This window comes from Helianthus annuus, chromosome 5 (genome assembly GCF_002127325.2).
Source record: "Helianthus annuus cultivar XRQ/B chromosome 5, HanXRQr2.0-SUNRISE, whole genome shotgun sequence".
Taxonomy (NCBI): Eukaryota; Viridiplantae; Streptophyta; class Magnoliopsida; order Asterales; family Asteraceae; genus Helianthus; species Helianthus annuus.
Window position 1 is genome coordinate 54,571,649 of NC_035437.2, and position 23,997 is coordinate 54,595,645.

General features: G+C 32.4%; 1 protein-coding gene and 2 long non-coding RNA genes across 3 annotated transcripts; 1 reads left to right on the forward strand and 2 right to left on the reverse strand.

The window, feature by feature from the left end:
• Nucleotides 1–1,387: 1,387 nt before the first annotated feature.
• On the reverse strand, nt 1,388–7,140 carry LOC110940328 (UDP-N-acetylglucosamine transporter UGNT1). The gene is made up of 11 exons (XM_022181884.2): nt 6,902–7,140; nt 3,894–3,970; nt 3,517–3,681; nt 3,047–3,180; nt 2,508–2,638; nt 2,390–2,434; nt 2,216–2,313; nt 2,009–2,116; nt 1,843–1,899; nt 1,675–1,760; nt 1,388–1,493 (listed from the first exon to the last, which is right to left on the reverse strand). Exons 1-10 carry the CDS (start codon nt 7,020–7,022, stop codon nt 1,686–1,688), a joined length of 1,011 nt encoding a protein of 336 aa, XP_022037576.1. The 5' UTR covers nt 7,023–7,140; the 3' UTR covers nt 1,388–1,493; nt 1,675–1,685.
• Nucleotides 7,141–11,818: 4,678 nt separating this feature from the next.
• Nucleotides 11,819–12,214, forward strand: LOC110938721. The gene is made up of 2 exons (XR_002591630.2): nt 11,819–11,897; nt 11,980–12,214. It is a non-coding gene; the product is annotated as an uncharacterized LOC110938721 (long non-coding RNA).
• Nucleotides 12,215–14,944: 2,730 nt separating this feature from the next.
• On the reverse strand, nt 14,945–16,671 carry LOC110940329. Its single transcript, XR_004893332.1, has 2 exons — nt 16,229–16,671; nt 14,945–15,821 (listed from the first exon to the last, which is right to left on the reverse strand). It is a non-coding gene; the product is annotated as an uncharacterized LOC110940329 (long non-coding RNA).
• Between the last annotated feature and the right edge of the window lie 7,326 nt (nt 16,672–23,997).

Sequence of the window (23,997 nt, forward strand, 5' to 3'; positions counted from 1 at the left end):
ACCGAAGCCAAACCTGCTGGAACCGATTTAATATATTGATTCTGAACAAACAACTAATCTGGGCCAAAGCCCATCATAATAAGTTAACCTATTCTTGATATATCAAACAAAACTAAATCCAATTCTTCAATAAATCTTCAATGCTTTTCATAAATTTTGTAAGTGTTGCTGCTGCTAGTTCACGAGGTTGAGGTATGGTTCCCTGAAACTCTGCAGTCTGCATTAATGATTCAGTGATTAGTTTATAAAACAATACAATGATCAATGTTGAATATAACAAACAAATAACATGTTATCAGTTGGTTAAACTTAGATGGCTAGAATTATCGTGTTGTTTGCTGAAATGGAACTAGGATGTCGAGTGCACTGCAGAATCAGAATGTATGTTGTCAAGCTGTATTCCAAGATTTCATATCACAGTATCCGGGTCGGTTCTTTACCCGAAGACCGATATACCCGATTAACAAAAGAACCGGAACCGACTTTTACATATAGGGTATTACGTCGGGTATTTATTTACAGGCTTCTCGGGTATCGGGTCAGGTCGGGTATTTGTCGGGTCGGGTAATTTATTTTGCTCACCCCTAATTATTTCCTTACAATAATAAGAGTGTGTTTGGTATTGAGTTTGGAAATGACTTATTGACTTATTAGTTTTTTCAAAAAGCTAATAAGTCATTTCCAAAAGCCACGATTTGGGGCTTTTCTAAATGACTTATTGACTTATTATCTCCAATAAGTTAATAAGTTATTTCCAAACTCAATCCCAAACACCGCTAAGTCTAGAATATTCTAACACTCCCAAGTCATGATAGTGGTCTCAAAACAACGCCTCTATGTCGCGTTTAGAAAAAAATCACAAAAGGATCCCGATTTTGGGCATGTTTTTATGAACTTTCTTTTTTTGTCTAACTTTACCTTAATGTCCTGATTATTTGAATGTGAATAAAAGGATAGTTTAATTTCCTAAAATGAATGTTAGATTATTAAATTCATTTGATTGCTTCATATTTAGATTTATATTGAATATTTGAATGTTAGTCATTTGGTATTATCTTTTTGTAATGTGACCATACCCAACTTAGACCGAAAAATCTAAAATTGAGTGATAGATTCAAAATTTAAAAATTTCCAGCATCCATGAATTTTTTTTAGGGCCCCCAATGTGTTTAAGCCTTGCAAAACATGTTTGTCAGGTTAGGTAATGAGTTATACCGGGTTGGGTTCAAAATTCCCCCAATCAAACAAAGTTTAGGTTGGTTTGGGTCAAAATGGATTTTGTTCAAAACAGGTTTGGGTCAAAACAGACTGTTTATGAAAAAAAGAAGCAAATAAGCAAAAATTGGTTTCACGAGAAAATAAGACTCATTGAATACGCAATGACTCATGACATGCAAACAAAACACTTAAATTATAATGGTTTCCAAATTATGACTTGAATTCGATGATCAAACAAAATTGTCTTGTCTATCAAGTGCCAGCTAGACATGAACCTGTTTCAAACAAAAAAACCTGAATTAGTTCATATTTCCTTAAAATATTCAAATAAAACACATTTTGAAATGAACATTGTATGAGGTGGTCTTAAGGATCATACAAAGATCCATAATTGTGATATTATAGTCTTAGTGTTCTTGAACGATTTGTATGCAAAAAAGCTCATGAAGTTCTAACCTGGTTATGGGTTACAACCCTCTAATTTTGCAAAAAGCGTAGATACATGATCCGAGAAACCCAAGAGATTGGCCCGCCACGTTCAGCTAGGTATAATCAACACAACTTTTTTAAAGCATGTAAAAGAGAGCTTGCAAAAGATGAATCTCAAAAGGGGTGGTTATATACCAGATCAAATGGGAGACCACCGAAGAGAATCCAGCCTAACCCGATCGTGAAAAGGTCCTACAATATCGTTATAGATGTCATAACTATCCTTACATAACAAATTACATCTGTCCCAAAAATGTTAAACGTTTGACTTTTAGAGTCAAACTAGGCACAATTTACAAACCTTTAAGTTCCCGCAAATTGTCTGTGTGAGGGCCGAGTTTAGAGTTGTGTTTAAGAAAACCGCATAGTTCAAAAAGAAAGCCATAACACATGATAGCAACATCACAACCTGTATAAAATATTCAAGATTAAAGTACAAAATGCACTAGAACGCGTAACACTCTACTAGTTTTACATAAACCGTTCATATTGTGTTAAAAATTCATACCTGAAATCCGACTGATGACAAATGAGAGAAGTTTGCTGTAACTTGGAGATCACCAGATACCCATGTCCATAATAACAAGATTGGAGTACATATTATACCTACAAAATGATTTGGGTAAATTTCAAAAGTCGAAATATAAATGTTTTTTTCTTTGATAAAAGGGGTGTTTCTTACCATTACACCACATAAGACCAAAGCTATCCAGACCACTAGATTTTCCTGAGGAAATATCAATATTTATGTCACACACTATCTTGAAATGAAAGGGTCCAAAATGGAAATATATTACTACCTATTCGAGCTATCGAAGCTAGATATATTGCGGTACATATGTTTGCTGAGAAAACCATGGCGTAGGCATATGAATCAAATGATAAATCTCGAGCTCCAGCTATGAAGGCACCAAATATGATTATCCCTACACTGAAATCAACTAGTTTCGGATCAGAGATCTTTGATAGAGTAGAATGAGGTAGTTTTTTTTAACGGCAAATTTCTTGTTTCTTGTGATACTTGAACCCAAGACCTCACACTTAAGTGTTTTAAAAGGCTTTGCCTTGCCAATGGACCACCAACCATAGTTGGTGGATTGAGACAGTTTCATTAACATATGCCATTATATTATCTGGTTTTCATTTTACAACGGTTTATGTTTTTAAAAGGTATATTCGACGTAACATCAAATTTATTGACATAAAAAGTTGTGAAGCCCCAACAAATCTATGTAACATGTTCCATGGTCCCTATATTATGGCATAAAAGAAAATTAACCAAATAAAAACTAATAACATACAATATGTTGTCTTCAATATTATGAAATTGATAATGTACCTGCCAACGATGTAACGTGAATACTTTTGTCGCACCAAAACGTACTCTACTAGCATTGTAAATGCTACGGTGGTTCGTCTAAGTGTTGTGTACATGGGCACGCTCACCCCACGAACCGATTCCATTGAAACCAACTTTTACATACAAAACAAAACATTTCAGATAACTAAGAAGACATAATAAATATATATGGTGGCGTTCATATAGAACTATTAGAATTTCATAAACATTTAACACTTGTATGCAATCACTCTGTATTAGTTTTAGTGGAGAGAGAAAGTAAGTCGGTTATCTGATTACATAACCGTCTTATGTACCATAGTTAAAGCAATATGTATATATATTTATGCAATATTATACTTAAAATTTGTTTTACAGAACAGTGATTTGTTATATATAAGTACATTAAAGATGTTTGAGCCATTGTCGTTCAAATAAAAAAAAACACCGACTAGTAAAATATAATGTACCATGTATAGAAGATAGGAGATGGCTAGAGGAAGAGTTGTAAGCAATGTTTTTAGTGATACAAAAATCCCCGGAATGTTATTCGTGCTTTGGTTTTCATTATTTACTCGGAAAGACACGATGTTTCGAGACCGCAATGCATAAAGAAGAACCAATGAGCACACCATCTGCAAAAAATAAAAAATAAATAAATAAAGAAAAGGTAGTGCAAAGTCAATTTTGACTTATTTTTGAAGTCAAATATACATATTTATCAACAACCTGAATTGTTTTAAACTAAAAAACATACAAATCATAGATGTGTTTTGTTGTCTACTATGAAAAATATCAAGTTTGACATATTGAAAGTCAAAATTGAAAATATTTTAAGGGGGAGAACCTGGAAAAGAGTAATGACATTGGCACATGGAAATTTATACGATGAAAGGGCCGCCTTGTTGAACATTATCAAGAGAACTGCAAAATAAACATAACAAACATGGAAAAATAGTCAACACGCAAGGGGTAACAAAAAGCAAACCATAAGGACTATATATATGTGTGTGATTTTTTTATATTTTAATAAAAGCAAAGGGTAAATAAGTAATTTCAGATGGACTTAGTGTAGAAAACTAACCCTCATCCACTCCAGGGACTATCCAAGTAACAAAAAGCAAACCATAGGGAGCACTAGTGTAATTTTCAAAAGTTGAGGTCTATAGGTGTTACTTTACAAAACCACAGACACTATCCGGGCATTTTACTCCTAACAAAAACACAAATTAAGTTATTAGGCCTTGGGGTATACTTTAACTCTTTTTAACACCACTTAGGTGCCACAGCACTTACTTTTCTCCATTTCACTTTACCTCACATCAAGGAAATGATTTAATCCCCTTAGCTTTATTCTTTGAATGGTTTGAGTGTAAAAACTCTTAATGGTTTGGGTGTAAAAAAGGAAAACAAATTAAGACAATCTCTTAGACCTTTGGGTATACTTTAATCTAACTTAACTACATCTAAGTGACAAATCAACTTTTTTTCCTCGGTCTTACTTTAAGGAAATGGTTTAACATGTTAACACATAACTCTCATTATATTCTGAAAATCTCATGATTTGTATCTTATTACGAAGATCTCACGTTTTGTACCATGAAAATCTCATGATAACCTTTATTACACATATATATATATATACATATATTTGTTGAATGTGATGTATTTTACATTAAATCACATACATGTATTACATGGAGAATCAAGTACACATACATTATCACGAAAATCCCACAAATATTTATGTATCACTTGAATAATATATTTAAATTTTATTTTGGATGCCAAAAAGGATATTGTGGAAGTACATGCACCCGAATAATTGTACTCAAAACACCTAGTACACCGTTGTGTCACCGAATAATTGTTTTTCTCTTCCCTGTTTTCATTGGTTAATCCCTCTCTCTTGAATCGGACTACACACTTGCTAGCTCCTCATTACACCAACATTCAAGTAATATTCTAACTATTTTTTTATCCAATAATAAATCTTTAATTTAAGCATTAAATTAAAATATCCAACTATATAGGAACTAATAAAAACATATGAACAGGAAGAAAAACATTTCCGATTAAAATGTCGGAAATAATGATAAAAGTATATTATATAAAAAGGAGTTAAATGCCATTTTAGTCTCTTTGGTTTGGGTCATTTTCCCAGTTTAGTCTAAAGGTTTCATTTTTCTCATCTGGGTCCAAAAAGGTTTCACCGTTGTCATTTTAGTCCATTAGGTTAACTTTATCCATTTTTTCTGTTAACAAGAAGGGCAATTCGATCATTTTATATGGCCGAATTGTCCTTCTAGTTCACAGAATTACATATAAAATGACCAAATTGCCTTTTCGTTAACAGAAAAAATGGATGAAGTTAATCCAGTGGACTAAAATAGCAACGGTGAAATCTTTTTGGACTCACAGATGAAAAATGAAACTTTTAAATTAAACTGGGAAAATGACCCAAACGACGGAAACTAAAATGACATTTAACTCTATATAAAAAGAAGGGTATTTTTTTATTCAAATGTATCACTTTTTATTAAAATATATGTAGATCACATTATAGAGTTTGGCAGCACTATGAACGGTTGTTGGAAAACCTCTCCATAAATTAACTGTTACACTCAACTCCGTGGACCCTCTAATGGAGATATAAACTTTTAACGAAATTAAATAACTGTTACATGACCAATAATATTACGTTAAGAACCATAGATATCATATAACATATTTTTATAGAGTCAATATATAATTATTAGAAGCAATAGAAAAGAGAGACCAATAATATTATGTTATGTCAAAACACATTTATACATTGTGCATAAAATATAATTAAACGTTTTCAAAAAAGAAATTCTACTACTGTCGCAGCGTTAAGAGCAGGGGCGGACCTTCAGTTATGTCGGGCGTAGCCCAGGCTATGGCTCAAGTTTTTACTAGGAGTGTTAAATTTTGTTTTTTTTTTCGATTTTTATACATATGACACCCCTAAACAAGTACGAGGACATCACTCAAATTTTTTTTACAAAATAATAAGATGTTGGTAAGCCCAAATAAGTAAATAATAACACATTTGCTAAGCCCAAATAAGTAAATAATAGCCCAAAATTGAATGATTATTGATTTGGGCAATTGGGCGGCATGTTTAATCACTGTTGGATATCGAACAGACGTGAACGAACAAAGAGCCAACAACATTGAACGAACATCAGTGGCACTTCGGCAGATCATTGAACGAATAGACGTGAGAGACGTCGACTCCAAAAAACGAATGAACGGAAGTACATAATCGGCACTTGAACTTTGGCAGGTTTGTAATCGCAACCGTTGAAAAATGCTTGTACCGGTTGCAACCGCAACCGTTGAAATATTTTTTTCGAAATTGAAGCTTGTCAAGGCGGATTTACGCAATCGAATGGGCCAAGAATTTTTGAACAATGCTATGGTTTGTGCGGTCGAAAAGGATTTTTTTACGTGAAGTAAAAGACGAGGATGTGATGGAACGATTTCAAGCTATGAAAAAAGAAGAGGACAAATCTATTAGGTATTTGTTTTACTTTATTTATTTATTTATTGTCGTTTTTTAGTATTGTATGATTGCACGATAAAAAAAAAATTAGGATACCCCTGAATTAATGTTCTAGTTTCGCCACTGGTTAAGAGGTAGCAGGGGCTACCCCTTGTTCTAAGGTTTATCCTACACTTGGTGGTTACACTTACAAATGTATTAAGCGTACCACATTCAAAGCAATATGTACAAATGTATTATGTAATTATGCGATTCTTAACATATTACTTGTTTTGAGTTGAAGAATCCCCATGTGTGTGTATATTCAGAGAGAGAGAGAGAGAGACCTGCAGATGTCATGTAAGAAACGGCCGCATATACGCCTTTTCTTGTCATAGGAGAGGAAACACGTCGATCGTCGTCGCTGGATTTCGACTCTAGCAAGGTTTTCTGATCCTTAAAATCCATAACGTCCGATGATAGATGCAGAATTTGAGGAATATTCTTGTTTTAATATGTTTGATTATCTCTCTCTGACTCGCCGGAAAAGAACTAGAAAGATGGCAAGAGAGAGTGGCCATTAAAAAGTGAGGGTCCGCAAGGATTCTATAGTGCACCAACTTTTTAGTAAATTTTCATATTTAATGCGTCTACTTTATTGCAAGTTTCATTTTGGTCCTTTTAACTTTGAAATGGTTGAAAACATGATAATTGTTTACAAGACACGAATTATATATTATAGGGGTATTGGATTTTAATAATCCCAAGTTTCACTGATTGGCCGGTAATAATCTCAACTTCAAAAATTGCCTACAACAGTCCCAACTTGTAAGATTTTGGCCACCAATGATCCTTGTCTAACTGGGTTATAACCCAGTTAGTTTTTTGAAGTTTTGAGCGACGGAGAAGGTCACTAGAGGTTGAAGATGACAAGTGGTGGTCTCCTTTGGTGGTTTCAGGGGTAAAGAAGGTCGTCGGAATAAGTTGCAGGTCACCGGAGTTGCGTAGATGGTGGAAATTTTAAAGTTTTGAGAAGCGGAGAAGATTACAGGAGGTCGGAGATGATTAGTGGTGGTCTCGTTTGGTGGTTTCAGGGGTAAAACGGGTCGCCGGAATAAGTTGCAGGTCACCAGCCCAACAAGGTTATAACCCAGTCAGACAAGGATCATTGGTGGCCAAAATCTTACAAGTTGGGACTGTTGTAGGCAATTTTTGAAGTTGGGATTATTACCGGCCAATTAGTGAAACTTGGGATTATTAAAATCCAATACCCCTATATTATATATATATATATATATATATATATATATATATATATATATATATATATATATATATATATATATATATATAGGGGAGGGTTTAAATGAGAACGATAAATATTGTGAGAACCGTGAGAACAAATGAAAAAACCATGAGAAATTGGCCAAAAACAATTCAAATTCAATTTTTTTTTTACACTTATCATTATTATTCGAACACAATGTTAGAAATTCAATTTACACGTTTAAATTTACGTGAATTCATAAATAAAGAAAATTTACACATGTGTAAGTTTGCCATTTACACATGTGTAAATCTGCTATATTTACACATGTGTAAAAAATCTAAAAAAAATGATTTTGAAAGGAGAAATGAATTATTTGATGTTATAAATTCTTGTTTTGATGTTGTATCTTGATTACAATGAGGTTTGTATTAAAAAAAATGGTTTTGATTGGTTTTTTCATTCGTTCTCACGGTTCTCGCAATATTTAGCGTTCTCAAGATAACCCTCCCCTATATATATATATATATATATATATATATATATATATATATATATATATATATATTGTCAGTGGCGGAACTAGCCTAAAAAGTTAGGGGTATCCTAATTTTTATTTTTTAGGATCAGGGGTATCCTTTATATAAGAGAAACGGAGTTGAGGAGTATTTTTACACTATGAAAATGGAGTTAAGGGGTATTTTTATACTACGGAGACGGGGTTGATGGGTAGCCCGTGCTACCCCTATTAACACTCTAAGTGCGCCACTGTATATTGTTAGTGAAGGATGATTAATAGTAATTTAAATTTTATAATAACATATAGTTTTTAATTATTTCTTTTTATTTTTAATAACATATTTTTAATTCTTTTTCCTTTTTTAAAACCATATATTTCCTAAGGTTTTTATTATTTTTTTTATTTTTAATAACATATTTTTAATTTTTTTCCTTTTTTAAAACCATATATTTCCTATACCGTTTTTTTAATAATTCTCTTTTTTTAGAACATATATTATCAATTAATTTTATACTTCTTTAATAATTTACGTTTATAACTTTTTTCTAAAAACTTAAGTACATAGTTCTGATTGATTTTTCCCGGACATTCCGTTATAAGTTTTGTTAAAAACGAAAAATGTACTTATAATAAAGTATTTATTTAGTATCATAAAACAGTACGATGATAAACTAAATTGTTCTAATGGTTTGTCTTTCTAAACAACATGCTATATTTTCAAATCACATTTGTTTTACATTATCATTTGCTCGGTTTCACCGCAACGCGCGACGACAAAAAACTAGTACGATGTTAAAATTGTTAGTGGGTGTTATGTGTAAATCATTTAGTAAGAATTTTGTGTTAGGGTTAATTTGTTTAATTAAACATGTCAACCCGTCAATGTTTAAAACTAGAATAAAAGTACTTGGCTTATAAGGTGAATCAGTTTACAACTCTTTTATTTAGATAAGTAAACACGAGTGGTGTTTGATTAAAGAATACGGGTTAGAGTTTATGTCTTTAATACGGATAAAACATGAATGAATATTTAACAATTTAACCAACTACTAACATGAATCACACGACATGATTTTAAGTTGTATTCTTTCTCTTATCCTATTATCTCAAGAAAAAAGTTGTATCGTTAGGTATCAACATTGTGTTTATTTATTATTATATAGTATTATGTATTTTTTTTGTCTTATTGTATCAACGTGCACAGTTATTTATAAAGTATTATTTATATTTATTATGATAGACAATAATATATAACTAACTTACAATTTGAGGGGGCATAAAGAGTTTATGTAAAAAGAATATAATAAAACATATTAAAATTACTATAAAAGCATTCTTCGTGTGTATCAAAAAATATATAGTAAAAATAAAAACAGAAATCTAATTAATATGAAATATAACACGTTACTAGAATACCAAAGCTAATATGATTGTATTTGATGGCTGAAATCTTTAAGGAATTAATTTATTGATGGAATTATTTTCGGTTACACGTAAATCTTCAAAGGAATAAATGAGTCCACCAATTATAATATATGAAATCTTCAAAGCATCTATATATATTCTAAAGTTTAGTTATATGTTCTATTTTAAAACCAAAATTTATGGTTGTTTTAAATGCATCATCCTATAAAAATCCTATTAATTGCATTTAATTTATATTAAATAAATAAGAGATAAGATAAAAAATAGAATAAAATAATTATATATCAATAATCATTAAAATTAATATCATCAATAACACATTATACTAAATAATATATTATAGATAAAGGTAGATTAGTTTAAAGTTAACTTTGATCTTAATTTGTTTTAATAATTGGTTTAAAGATAATTATTCCAAACTTATGATTATTCTATAAAATGATCTTTGACAAGGTAACCATAAATTTAAATTTCGAAGTAACTAATATATTAAAAGTAGCTCAAATATAATTCGTAATAAAAACACAACAATATATTTTCAAAGAAAACATATAATAAAAAAAGATAGGTAAAGGGATCCAAATGATATCAAATATTAAGAACTTATCCATGATATTAGTATCAGAATTTAATAGATTAAGATAAAATTTAAACCGAAAGATCATAAGTATCATAAAAATATCATTAAATTAAAGTTAAAAAGTAAAGAAAAGAATTATTATTATAATATTAAAATAATAAAAATATATAAAAAACTATATATATTATTAAAATATTAAAATTACTATTTGTATCGATACCAAACAAGACCGTACCGGTATTTTCGATACCAGTACCGGTTGACACCAAGCTTATCCCACCCCGTGATACTAAAAAATCATTAAATTAAAGTTAAACAGTAAAAAAAAGGAATTATTATTATAGTATTAAAATAATAAAAGTATTAAAATAACTATATATATATATATATATATATATTCTAATATATTATTAACAAGATTTTGGCTAAATTCATTAGATTATTATAAATAATAATAATAATTTACAAATAAAACAACACAATTTGCAACAAAGCAATGCATGAAACACCATATTAACATATAGTACAGTACATTAATGCTAGAACCTAATCTATACTATATTATAAACCATTTCATAAGGATACCAACCAAATTTAAGTAATTACAATCTTTTATACTTATGGTACAACAACTTAATGATGTTAGTAAGGGGTGAAATGGTCTTTCTACATTAATATTAAAAAAAAAATTATCTATATCTATATCTATCTATCTATACTATATTATAAAGCATTTCATAAGGATACCAACCAAATTTAAGTAATTACAATCTTTTATACTTATGGTACAACAACTTAATGATGTTAGTAAGGGGTGAAATGGTCTTTCTACATTAATATTAAAAAAATAAAAAAATAATTAAATGAGAATATAATCACAATTAATTATAATAATACAATAATAAGTTCGGTTCTTAAATGCAATTAATAAACGAAACCTATTGGGATAAACCGCAAAAGCACTCCAAAGGTCCAATTTCAATTAATATGTAATAAATTTGACCGATTAAGGAATCTCCTATCATTGCTATAAATTCACCATTTCACTCAACATCAACTCCTTTGTCTACTATTGTGCGAGTTAGAGTCGAAAAGAAAGAGATAAGAAAGAGATAAGTTGATATGAAATTTATTTATCTTAGTGGAAAGGTGTGTTCTTTTATACCCATTTCAACATTTATTCGAAAAAACTTTGGTTTGTTTCTTAAAATATTCAAATGGGATAACAGTTTTCTTTTACATAATCTATGAGTTTATATTGATGTTTTATTATGTTTTTGGTGATTTAGTGGTTTTTTTTTTCAAATTATGATTTTATATTACATATAAAGTATACACACAGGTTATTGGATACAAAAAGACAGACACTTCATACTTCATCAAGGTACCCTTGCATGACTATAGTATCTGGAACCATTTACCAATGTATTGTTTAATTGTTCATAAATTTATAGTCTTTTTCCTTTTTGCAGCTTCATGTATATGGAGGTGTAAAAGGGTGGGTACGAGAAAAGTTATTCATTTGGAGATAGACATTTATTTGGCCTATTGGTATTTCCTTTTTTAATTTCTATTTTACTATTTTTTTTAAACATATGATGCTTTTGTGTGATTTAATTGATACTATATATAGGCAATATAGATGCAGAGGAAATATTTGAGGAGGTATTGTTTGACAGGATTGGGCAGCAAACTTTAAGGGCTCGGATGTTTTCAACCCGCGCAAAAGATTTAAATTGATTGCGTTTATCTATACTATCGTATAAAGCATTTCACAAGGGTTCCAACCAAATTTAAATAATTGCAACATATTATGCTTATAGTACAACAACTCAATGAAGTTAGTAAAGGGAATTAGTCTTTCTACATGAGTATAAATTGATAAATACAATTAAATTGATAACTTTATAAATTAAGTATTGTTAAATACTTGATAAAGAATTAAATCATTTGACTTAGTTGAACATCATCACCTTCCTCATATTTACATTGCTTTTCCATTTCAAGTTCTCCATAACCGATTACTTGATTGAATTTTATAATTAAGTCATTATTATTTGGTTTAGTAATTGCTAAACATCATACAAATAAGGTTACAACCTTTTTTGCAATTTTATCAGATAGTTGATGAACATCATATGAAATAAAAATAAAAATAAATAATAATAATAATAATAATAATAATAATAATAATAATTAAATATAAAAAAACTTAATCAACGTTATTATGAATTTAATTATAACTATAAATGGTTTTAAAACTTAAAAGATGCTAACAAATTAGAAACGAAAATTACTAAAAGGTAATTTCATGGGGTATTATTATCTATAATACCTAATAATTGCAACAATAATGATTAAATAATGAACTTAATTACAGATGGTTTAAAACTCAAAAGAATGCTCTTTGCATCTTACCTCAAGTCTCATGGAATAAGGTTCAAATGATAACCATTGCATAATTAGGAACCACTTTTTAGCCCTTGGATCGTATTTTGATGGTTGAGACCTTTAAGTGCAATATCTATATCTCTAAGATGAAGATAATGTATGGTAATGAAGATTTGGAGCAGCAAGAGGTAAAAACAGCCCGAATTTTTCCTTTCATAAATTCGATTCGTGAGTGTTAGTGTGTGTGTTTATATTGATTAGGGTTTCATCAAATGCAATGTGAGGGTTTCCAATCGGTGTTTATACAAATAATATAGAACCCAATTTTTATGTATGTGTATGTAGTGTGTAGTATGGGGTCTTGCTTACCTCATTCAAGGAATAACAATGAAAGACAGGGGTCATTGATTTCAAAAAACTCCGCCCCTTTGTTTGCCTTCTTCCTGATTTTAAGTTACGTGAGTCAATTTCCTTTTTTCTGATTCTAATCGATTAAGAACTATACGTGATTAACCAACGAATTGTGGTAGATTTTATGTTTCTATTGCAGTATTTGGATTGAATTGACTGTTGCAATTTAATAATCGTCAGTTATAGTTCGTTTTTTGAATATAGAGAAACACTGACTTATTTAAGGTGCTTGATTTGGGTGAATAGTAGCAATATAAACTGCTATTGTAATTTGGTGTGATATTCAATTCAATATCAGCAACCTAATCAAATTGTTCCCTAAACATAGAGTAAATGTGTTCACCAGCAAGGTAATAATATGTACTAATTTTCAATTATAAGAGACTTCTAATAAGGAAATATAGCTATTAGGTTATGTCAAGGTAAGCATAGTTTATAAAGAATATGTTGCAGAATAAAGTTAATACAACATTTTAGTAATAAATAATAAACTGCTTTCTTATCTATAAAAGGGAACAAAACCTGCAATTTGACTTTTAGATGTCAAAACTGAATTTATATGTATATGTGTATGTAGTATAATATATATATTTAACATCTATTTTACACAATCTAAAACAATGAAAAAGAAAAAATAAAAATAAAAAAATTTGAAAACTGTGACGTCTTTTGAAGAGGGTTGAGAAACCACACGTCCATAGAATTGAAGTTTTGTGAGACCACATGTGGTGGGGCGCAAACCTCTCTCAAAGCGTCTTAAAAACGCGGGGGAACACTGTACCCTCGAGCGTTTTGGGCCTTTTTTTGACTGGTAGTGCTACCACAAAGCGCCGAACGAGGAGTGGACTTTGATCAAAATAACCATGGTCAAACGGCTAACTTTAAAAAAAAACGGTTTTTGTTTTAAAAATCTATACTATATTCGCACTTTCGTACCGTGTCACGCACTATCTATATCAGTCGTCGTTCTGTAACGCCCCAAAATCTGAATGTTAATATTTGTCGGATGTCCCTTTATGACACGTCATGAAATAAATAACTAGGCTATTTAACATAGCTAAGGGTATGGTCAAAAGTATTAAGTAATGAAAGGTAGTGTCATTTATGTTTTAAAGGAAAACCCGAGGGGCTAAAGTGGAAACAAATGAAAGTTGTTTACTAATTAAAAGATCAACACACACACACAAACACACATACGTGTGTGTTCGTGAAGCTTCAGGAGCTCTCAAGAACTCTAAACCCTAAACATGAAAGATCATCCAAATTGAAAGGCTAAATGATGCTTAAATCTATAACCGAGCATGGATTAATGATCACCAACATGAGGAGGTCATAAGGTATGTTTTAAATTTAAGATTGGTGATCATGGGTGAAGTGGGTTATGCTCTAATCCATGAGATAATATGAAATTGATTATGTATAAGGGTTAGAAACATCATATAGAACATGGGTTATGTAAGATTTGTGTTAATTTGAAGTTTAGATGCGAAACCCGTTTGTTATGGTGAGGATGATGACTTGAATCACCATTTATATTAAAAGAATAAATGAGTCCACCATTGAATTGAATTATGATTATAATTATAATATATGAAATCTTCAAAGCATTAAAATTTGAGATTAGTTATTACTTTATTTATGGTTAGAGTGATAGAATTTAAATTAATTTCAACTTTTTTTCTTGCTTTTGTCCGGCAAACTTTTATGAAAAGATTTTACATGTATTTTTTGGAGGGGCATACCCCCCCCCCCCCCCCACACTTGGACACCCAAAACATGCTTCGGGGACCATCAAAAACGAAAACCATATTATGCCAACAAAAATATAAAATTCTAGTAGGGATAATATCCTTTTCTAACAAATCAACACTACAGTTGGAACTATTCAAAACGACACGACTGGAGCCCAAGAAAATTGGGCCTTTAATCTACATGTGAGTGAACCCATGGGATGGGCCTTCCAAAACGGAGAAAACATGGCAGCAAAGATAAACCATGCCCACAACAAAAATCAACGGGTAAGTGGGCCGCCCACCCCACTTCAAATTAGCCCACAGCTGGAACATACTTTTACTAGCGGCTGGGGGACTGCAACATGGGCTTTGAAACCGACTCTCGGCCCTTCTACTGAATCTGGACCACGCAAGAAAATCACAGCCCAAACCAACAGACCTGGCGAGATAAAACAGTAAAGAGACCCAAAAAACATGGGCCTTTAAAATCCAGTTGCAGCAGCACCTAAAGCGGAGCCCAATAGGTAACAAAAATTGGGCCTGCTTTGTAGCCCAAACCTGAGCCGCACAATTATAGGCTAAACAAACTGGGCCGCACACCAAATCCGAACACAAAGGCCCTCCAGACTCGGATAAATAAACCAGGAGCAAACCCAGAAGAAAAACTCAGATGATAAAACAAGCAGCTCTGAATGTAAACCCGGACTAGATCCTGACCGAAGAGCAAACCCGGACCCAATCACGAAACCCGGAACAGAACCAGCCCAACCCACAAACTCGGAACCAGTCAGCAAACTTGGACAACAGATGTAAACCCAGCCAAACAACAAAACATACCCATCCAAAAAATTGACCTTTTCCCCCAACTTCCAGCGTAAAAACTTGATGCTTGCTCCAAAATTTTTAATAACCGTACTACCACAGTCCCTCATACTATGTCCTGGCCCAAAAACAAGAATGAAAAAACACCCAAACACAAGAAGCAGCAAACTCGAACCAAACAGAGACCAAAGAAACATAAAATAACTTATGAAAAACGAACCCATCATAAATTACTTTTTGGGGCCCGTAAAATCTTTTTTTTAGTATATTATATATATTTAAAAATTAAAACTCTTATATTTACTTTTAACTGGGCCAATATGTTTTTATATTTGGAGTTACAACCACTTTTAAAGGCCCACTCGGTTTATATATAGGGAAGGTAGAGTCTAGTTTTTTTCTCTCGTCAAGTACCCAATTTTTTTTTAACATTCTTGAAGTAGGCCTGCCAACTCAATCCAGTAAAAAAGTTTAGTAACCCAACTTAATGCAAAAAGTAAATAAAGAAAAAAATAAGAAACCCACCCATTGATAAATCAATTTAGTCAATCTCCAATCCTTGCCTTTAGAACCCTTAGCATTAAAGCAATGGTGTCCTTTGAGACCCTTAACTATAAATGTAAGTTTGTCGTGGTTTTAGTGACGAGGTGAGCCCAAACTAAAAAAAAACTTTTATTTAAATATTAATGAGGTTAAAATTCAAGAGAGTAAGTATATTTATAAGATTTAAGATGAAATGAGGTTTTTAAAGACTTATAAGAATATTATGTGGCGGATGATATGATAACTAAGAAAGCCTAAAAACACCCGTAACATTAGAAATAATTTTATAGACCCAAAAAACTCACAAATTTTAATAACCATGAAAAAATGTCTTGATCGGTCACTTTTTTAAATCTCTACAATTACAAGCCGTCACTATAAAACTAAGAGTAAACTACTGCAATTTTACCCCCTGGGGTTTAGTGTGATTGGCACCCTTACCCCCCCCCCCCCCCGTAACGAAATAATTGCGATTTTACCCCCCAACGTTTGCTGTTATGTCGCAACCTTACCCCCCGGCTTCAAATTTGTTGACTGATCTGTTGACTATAACTTGAAATGACTATAATGCCCTTTCATATTACCCCCTGTGTTTTGTTCATTCTGTGATATTACCCCCTGCCACCATTGCCACCGCCATTCACCACCACAACCACCACTGCCACCTCCAGCCACCACCCTCAACCACCTTCAGCCACCACCCCTCTTCACCCACCCCACCCCCACCCCCACCACCTCCACTGTCACGACCCCCGACCCCATCTGGCCGGAATCGGAAGTCGCGAGCAGTCCAGTGGTACCGGTGATTATTTTGGAAAACACATTGCAGCGGAATTTTCATCAGGACCGTGAGTTAGGAAAATATCAGAGTTCAGAAACACCGGATTTTTTATTTAAATAGATGGAATAAATTCTATGATTTACAAAGGTAGCTTTTAATAAAAACAATATTTCTTAATTTGATTTAATTAATAAAATAAGCCACTTCTTGAAGTCTTTTAGTGTCGGATCCAATCCTTACTCCAATCTACTGTAATTACCTGAAACGCGTTTTAAAAAGATTTTGTCAGCGGGAAATACTGAGTGAGTTCATTCATTTTACTGAAAAACGACACATTTGTTATAATTTACAGTATTAAGGGTTTTTACATATGTTTATTATCAACCAACATTCAAGAATAGGTATTTGTCACAGACCAGCTCTGTGACTGTGGTCATATCACCATTGGCTGTCCCAATGAGTGACGTATGTCACAATTAGGCTCGCCCACCTAATGTGAAGGAAACAATAATAACAATACTGTGCACAATACCCCACATACCGGCTGTAATTTGGTGATTACATAAACTTAATCACTGTAATTATAACTCTGAAAAATGATTTGGAGTATTGTAAAATAGTTAATAAAAAGAGAATGACTCACAAATCAGCATGCAGGATTGAGTTAACAACTTCTTGATTCTATTTCTTCCGATAATTAAGCATGCACTTTATTATTCTGGATCTTCTGATGATTTAATAGTTTATTTGATTGTAAGGGTGTAGTTGGGAGTATTTCTGGTGGTTTAACATAATGGAATACGTATTGGTGAAAAACCTAAATCAACCTTAACGAATTTCACAAAAACCGGGTTAATGCTCAATACAGCAGTTACGATAATTTCCCGAGATCAAATTCTCACAATGAATGACCAAGTGCAATACTTCAACTCATTTATCAAAATGACAAACGACAAAGTATAGTACTTCAACTCATTATCGATTTATCGACAACGACAAAGTACAATGCTTCAACTCATTTATCGGATTACCGACAAACGACAAAGCATAACCCAATGTGGGCGGCACTTAGGCATTCCTTGGATATATTGATCACTCGGAAAATGAATCGTAATAGCGATTGAGTAATTACCCTGTATCGTAGCAGAATTTGTGATTGTGGGTGTTTTATAGTAAAACGGCTATAACTCGGAGTGTAAGACGAAATTTTCCGTCGTTCCAACTCCAGAAATCAAGTCCCAACCTCCTCTATTTATACCCGAAATTTGACACCGTCGCGTAGCGCGAGGGGTACCCCCTATAGGCGTCGCGCTACGCGAGTGGTAACCTATGTTCATAGGGTAGGTTTTTGCGTGTATAGGCTTGCTGAGTTGATAGAATTTTAAAATTCTATTTCGACAGAGAGTTATTAAGATAATCGTTGGCTAGGGTTTATCCCCCCTTGAGTTTTAGGGGCCCTGATCCTGATTCTGATTGCTACGAAAATTTTAGGAGTTGTGCAGGATTACTTGGGTGTCTCAACTATGGTTCCCTATTGGGTAAATAAAATAATAGGCATGACTTTTGATGAAAGTTTGTTTACAAAATAGAAATAATAAATAATAAATAATAGTTTTGGTAACTTACAAAAAGAGAATAAAATGGTGAGAAAAAGGGATGGACCCACTGTGTAACTTTAGGGTTCAACTAGAAGGATTCCTGGTATAAATTTTGGGTATAACTTTTGGGCTATTAAAAATATATATTGCACTTGTGTTAAATATAGTACCCCTAAATCAACCTTGTCCCGATGTCCCGAGACAGAACCCAAACGAACTTAGTCGGGCAGAGCCTTGACATGCGTTATGGGGCTCAGATCAATCAGAAAGGGTAGCGGTGATCGGGAGTTACAATACTTAAAACGAGGCAGGGTTTTATTATTATTTATTATTATTATTATTATTATTATTATTATTATTATTATTATTATTTATAGAAAATAGAAAGTTTTTAGAGAAAGAGGGGAAGCGAGACATAGGTGAAGAAAAGGAAATGAATGAGCAATTATTTCTGAAGCTTGATAGCCCTATTTATAGTTTGGGAATTTAGAATTGAGGCCATGACAAACCTCCACGTACATTTTTGAATTCATTCTTATTGCCACCACCTGTACATTTGTTTTTATTATTTTATTTATATAAGTTACACGTACCCAAAGATTGAATTTTAGATGCTTACCTACTTTCTTTTAATGGCACGTACCACCAATTTTTTTCAAAGTTCAATTTACTCTTTTATAGGACACGTCCACTATCATTTATTTTAAATTATTTATTATTTTATTATTTATATATTATAATTAATTAAACTGCTTTACTTATTTGAAGCGTATAACTCCTACGGTATAGCGTTTTATAAATATGTCATTAGAACGAGAATATTTTTGTCTACATGTGGGTCTAAGTTTCATAAAAATTAGAGTAGGTTCAAAATACAATTTATTTTTATAATTTAATTATTATATGGTTCCTAGGCCTGTCTAGGAATTTTATATTTCTAACAGTCGACTTACCCGTAGACTACCAGTCTACTAATATAAGTTTTCATTTATTTTATTAAACAGGTTACTCATATATAGCCCAATTAATAATATTTCAACCAACTATGTTTAAAACTTATTTGGGTTGAATATTTATATTAAAAATAAACTAGTTACTAGTTACTAGTGGTTAATAAATTTAACCAAACCTTTATATGATAAAAATTGGTATGTTACATCCACCACCACTCTTCAAACTCCACCACCACCACCGCCCCACCGGTTCAATCATAACCAGCATAGAAAAGAACGGTTCTTTCACCTCAAACACCAATAAAAACACTCAAAGAACCTTATTCCCATATGGGTACAAGAGGCCAGAGATCAAGATCCCCAATGTTGTCCTCCACCACCATCAGCCGCCACCACCCACCTCCACCTCCACCTCCATCGCCGCTACCCACCTCCACCTCATCTCCTCCACCCCCACCTCAACCACCCATTCACACAGAGTTATACAGAGATCTTTTCATACAAAATTTTGAATCACCCAACATATTCTAGTTGTACCCTATGCATAATTATTTGTATATTCCCCATTAAAACCCATCTTCATCATCTTGAATAGCAGATTCATAACACAGATCATACGGTACGTACATTCAATAATCTGCCATCATTTTTGTCACTATCAACAACTAATTAAGGAAGTCATATATACATTTAGCACATCAATATCAAGTCGAAACAGAGGCATAAACATCATCGTCTTTATTTATTTAAAGCAACTAATCCTCATCTTTATTATTTCACAGTTAACAGATTTAAGCTTCAAGCATACTAGATTCATCATCATTATTTCGGCTTCATTGTTTTATTAACCACAGTCATTCACAAAAATCATTACCGCTCATAACATCAGATCAACTCATACTTAACATACATAAATTTCTAGATATCATCAAGCTTTCACACAGATTCCGTGACACGCATTTAGCACTCAAGAACATCAAGTTTAACATTTTAAAATGATATCCTACTAACCTGGATTCCGAGTTGTGAACCGTCGGAGGTTTGATCGGAGTGCACATGTGTCGCCGGAGGTTTGATTGGAGATGATGATGTTAAGTTTGCAGGTTTTAGAGAGAGAGAGGAGGGTTAGATGGGGGGTAAAATTGAAGGGTACATGTGTCGTCGGAGGTTTGATTGATGGTTTACTTATAACCAGGTGGGTGGTGGAGGTGGGTGGTGGTGGAGGTGGGGGGTAATTGTGCGACATTACAGGAATGTTGGGGGGGGGGTAAAATTGAAGGGTATTATAGTCATTTCAAGTTATAGTCAACAGATCGGTCAACAAATTTGAAGCCGGGGGATAAGATTGCGACATAACAGCAAACGTTGGAGGGTAAATTGCAATTATTTCGTTAGGGGAGTAAGAGTGCCAATCACCTTAAACCCCAAGAGATAAAATTGCAGTTTACTCTAAAACTAATAATATTAGTGTTTCGAAAAGAAAAGTGCATTTTTATTAAGTACTTGTATGAGAACGTGAAGTTTTAAACTTTTAATAATAAAATCAAAAAAGGTACGGATAGGATCCTTTAGAACCTATGATATCCACCCATAATATCCAAACCGACAGAATCAATAGTTTTTTAATATATTTGTTCTTAAAAGCCGTGAAGCTTGACAAATAAGAATTAAATACACAGAATCCTATGAACATCACTCACGTGACAATGTCCTTGTCTATGTATTAGGGTGAACGGAATGGGGCGTAAACCTACTCGGTACCGACCCCCTCCACTGTCAACGTAGTTTACCGATCAAGATTACCGAAATGGGGGGAAATTCGGTGAAGGTTTACCGACGGTGAAGGGAGGGAAAGGGGGAGAGAGTGGGTGTGTGGTGGACTGGTGGGGTTCATTTCTTCTCAACCAATCACACATTTTTTCTTTTTTTAAATAGTTTACCTAAACCCCATTAGGTAAACCACCGCTAACGTTCTTTAGCATTAGGTAAACAATTGACATGATGCTATGTGATTGGGTGAATTGGGAGTTTACTTATTCCATTAGGTAACCACTCCCTTCACCCTTATGTATACTCGCGCACTACAACGGGAGTGACACATTACATTACGATACTCATTTTTATTAATTTTTTTATTTAAATAATATTTATTGTAGCATCATTGTGATAAATATACATCAAAATCGAAATAATCGGGTAATCCATTTCATTGTGTTGTGCATGATTCGGTCATTATCCTCAACCAAAGCCGAAGCCAAAGTCATTGGTTAGTTTATTTTATTAACCAATCGGTTTTCGGTTAATTACTTCGGTTTATTTGTTTAGATTGACGTTTTTTGTTTGGTTCATTTAAATCCAACTAATAGCGATAACCAAACTAGGGCCAAAACTTTTGCCTAGAAATATATGAAATTGAGGTATAAATATATGAAATGGAGATATAAAATATGGAATATATGAACTGGACGTATAAAAGCTATAAATATATGAAAATATGAATGATTCGGTTCGATTCAGCTACTTTTGTTTAAGTGAGAGTACAAAAAAATTGATAACCGTTTTTTTTTGTTAATTTGGTTTTTAGTTAATTGAGTATTTGGTTGATTCCGGTTTGTATTGCTCAAGGATAACCGTTTTGGTTAATAACCAATAGATGCGCGCATGATGCGGCGAGAAACACAGACATTGTCATGGTGTGCATTGTTCGGTTGGGCTTTAATCACATGTACACTAAGGTATTATCTACTTGTACCTTTTAATCCACACGTCAATACTGACTAAGACAACTATAGAAACGTCGACAAAAATGAATAGGTCGTCACAGTACTTTTGGATTTTTTTAAAAACATTATAGTTTATAAAATATGGTATGAATACGTAAAAGAATTCTAAGTTAGTTGTGGAGGGGGGAAAATGTAACTAATTACCCATAATTATGTTAAAACTTAGTTATTGAAGTGTAATAAGATGAGGGCTAAAATATAATTATTGTTTAAAAGAGCAATTTACTCTCAATTTAAGAGTATATTTAGAAGGAAAAAAGTTCTAATCTTTTAGGTATTTAATGACACTCCCTCATGTATTATAATAGTGTATATATAAGGCATCTGGGAATATATACTTATGCTTAGCAAAATCCATTAACAATGTTTAGGCTTGAGAACAACTTATTTTAATGTGTTTTGTATTATGGTTAGGGATGATAATAGGTTGGATATTGATTATTATTTCGGACACAATACTCATCGAGCATATGTCTGGCAATTGTGATTCTAGTATTAGGTATACCCATTAGTTTTTAAACAATACCTGCTAGAATCTCTAAATATATTTTTTCTTACGACTCTAGTTTTTATATAATCTAATATTCTTAACAACTAAGTTAAGTTAAAATATAATTAAAAGGACCGTCCCCAAGATCCTTGAAAATCCAGAGTCCTGAGACGAGTAGAAAAATTGGTCCCCTAATATAAACTTTTTATATGGAAAAATTATATATAAGAAAATTATAAATATACATAAACTAGTGAGATCAAACTCGCTCATCACACCGGGTCAAAACTCTGTCTGTTCTGATGCACTTGTTATAACAAACAAAAAATTATCCCTAAAAAGTATAGTTGTCATGTGCCAAAAATTTGTTCGCTTGATTAATTTTTGTATAATGAAAAGGAAAAAAACTAATTAAAAATTGTTTAGTTAAATTTAAGTTAGGTAATAACAAATGACAAAAATAGTAAATAAACAAAGATTTGAGTTTTAAATTATAAAAAAAAATATTGAAATTGAAAAAAGAAAAAAAACAAAAACATAAGAATAAAAAAAGGAGCTGATAAAAGTGTCTTAAAAAACCCAATATAGGCTTTGCTCAATCCTCCAAACTTTTCACCGCAAATTGTAGCCTATTGTATACACTTACGTTGCTAAAAATAGCTGGTGGTTGAAAGCTGATGGTTGGTGATTGGTGGCTGGAAGTTGTTAGCTGATAGTTGTAGCTGATGGCTGTAGTTTTTAGATATATTTAGGTGTTTGACAGAGTAGCTGGAGCTTTTAATAAAATGTATAAAATGACCAGAATAGACATAACTAAAACGTTAATTATCTTTAGAGATTAAAATAGTCATTTTTCCCTAAAAGCTTGTAGCTCCTTCTAAAAGCTACTAGTATGAGCGTTCAACCAAAAGCTTCAAGCTCCTTCAACCAAAAGACTTTTTTATCAAGAGAATTTGACCTGTAATAATCTCACCTAGACCTTATTGGTCATTAATAAACCCACCTCAGAATATTCCCTCCACCAGTCACACCTTTCACCTATTTTTCCTACAATGGTCCCCCGCTAGAAAAACTTAACGGAGTTAAGTTTTTTTCCAGATTACAAACAAATTTTTAGGGCTTTTGATTAGAACGACGATACGAGTC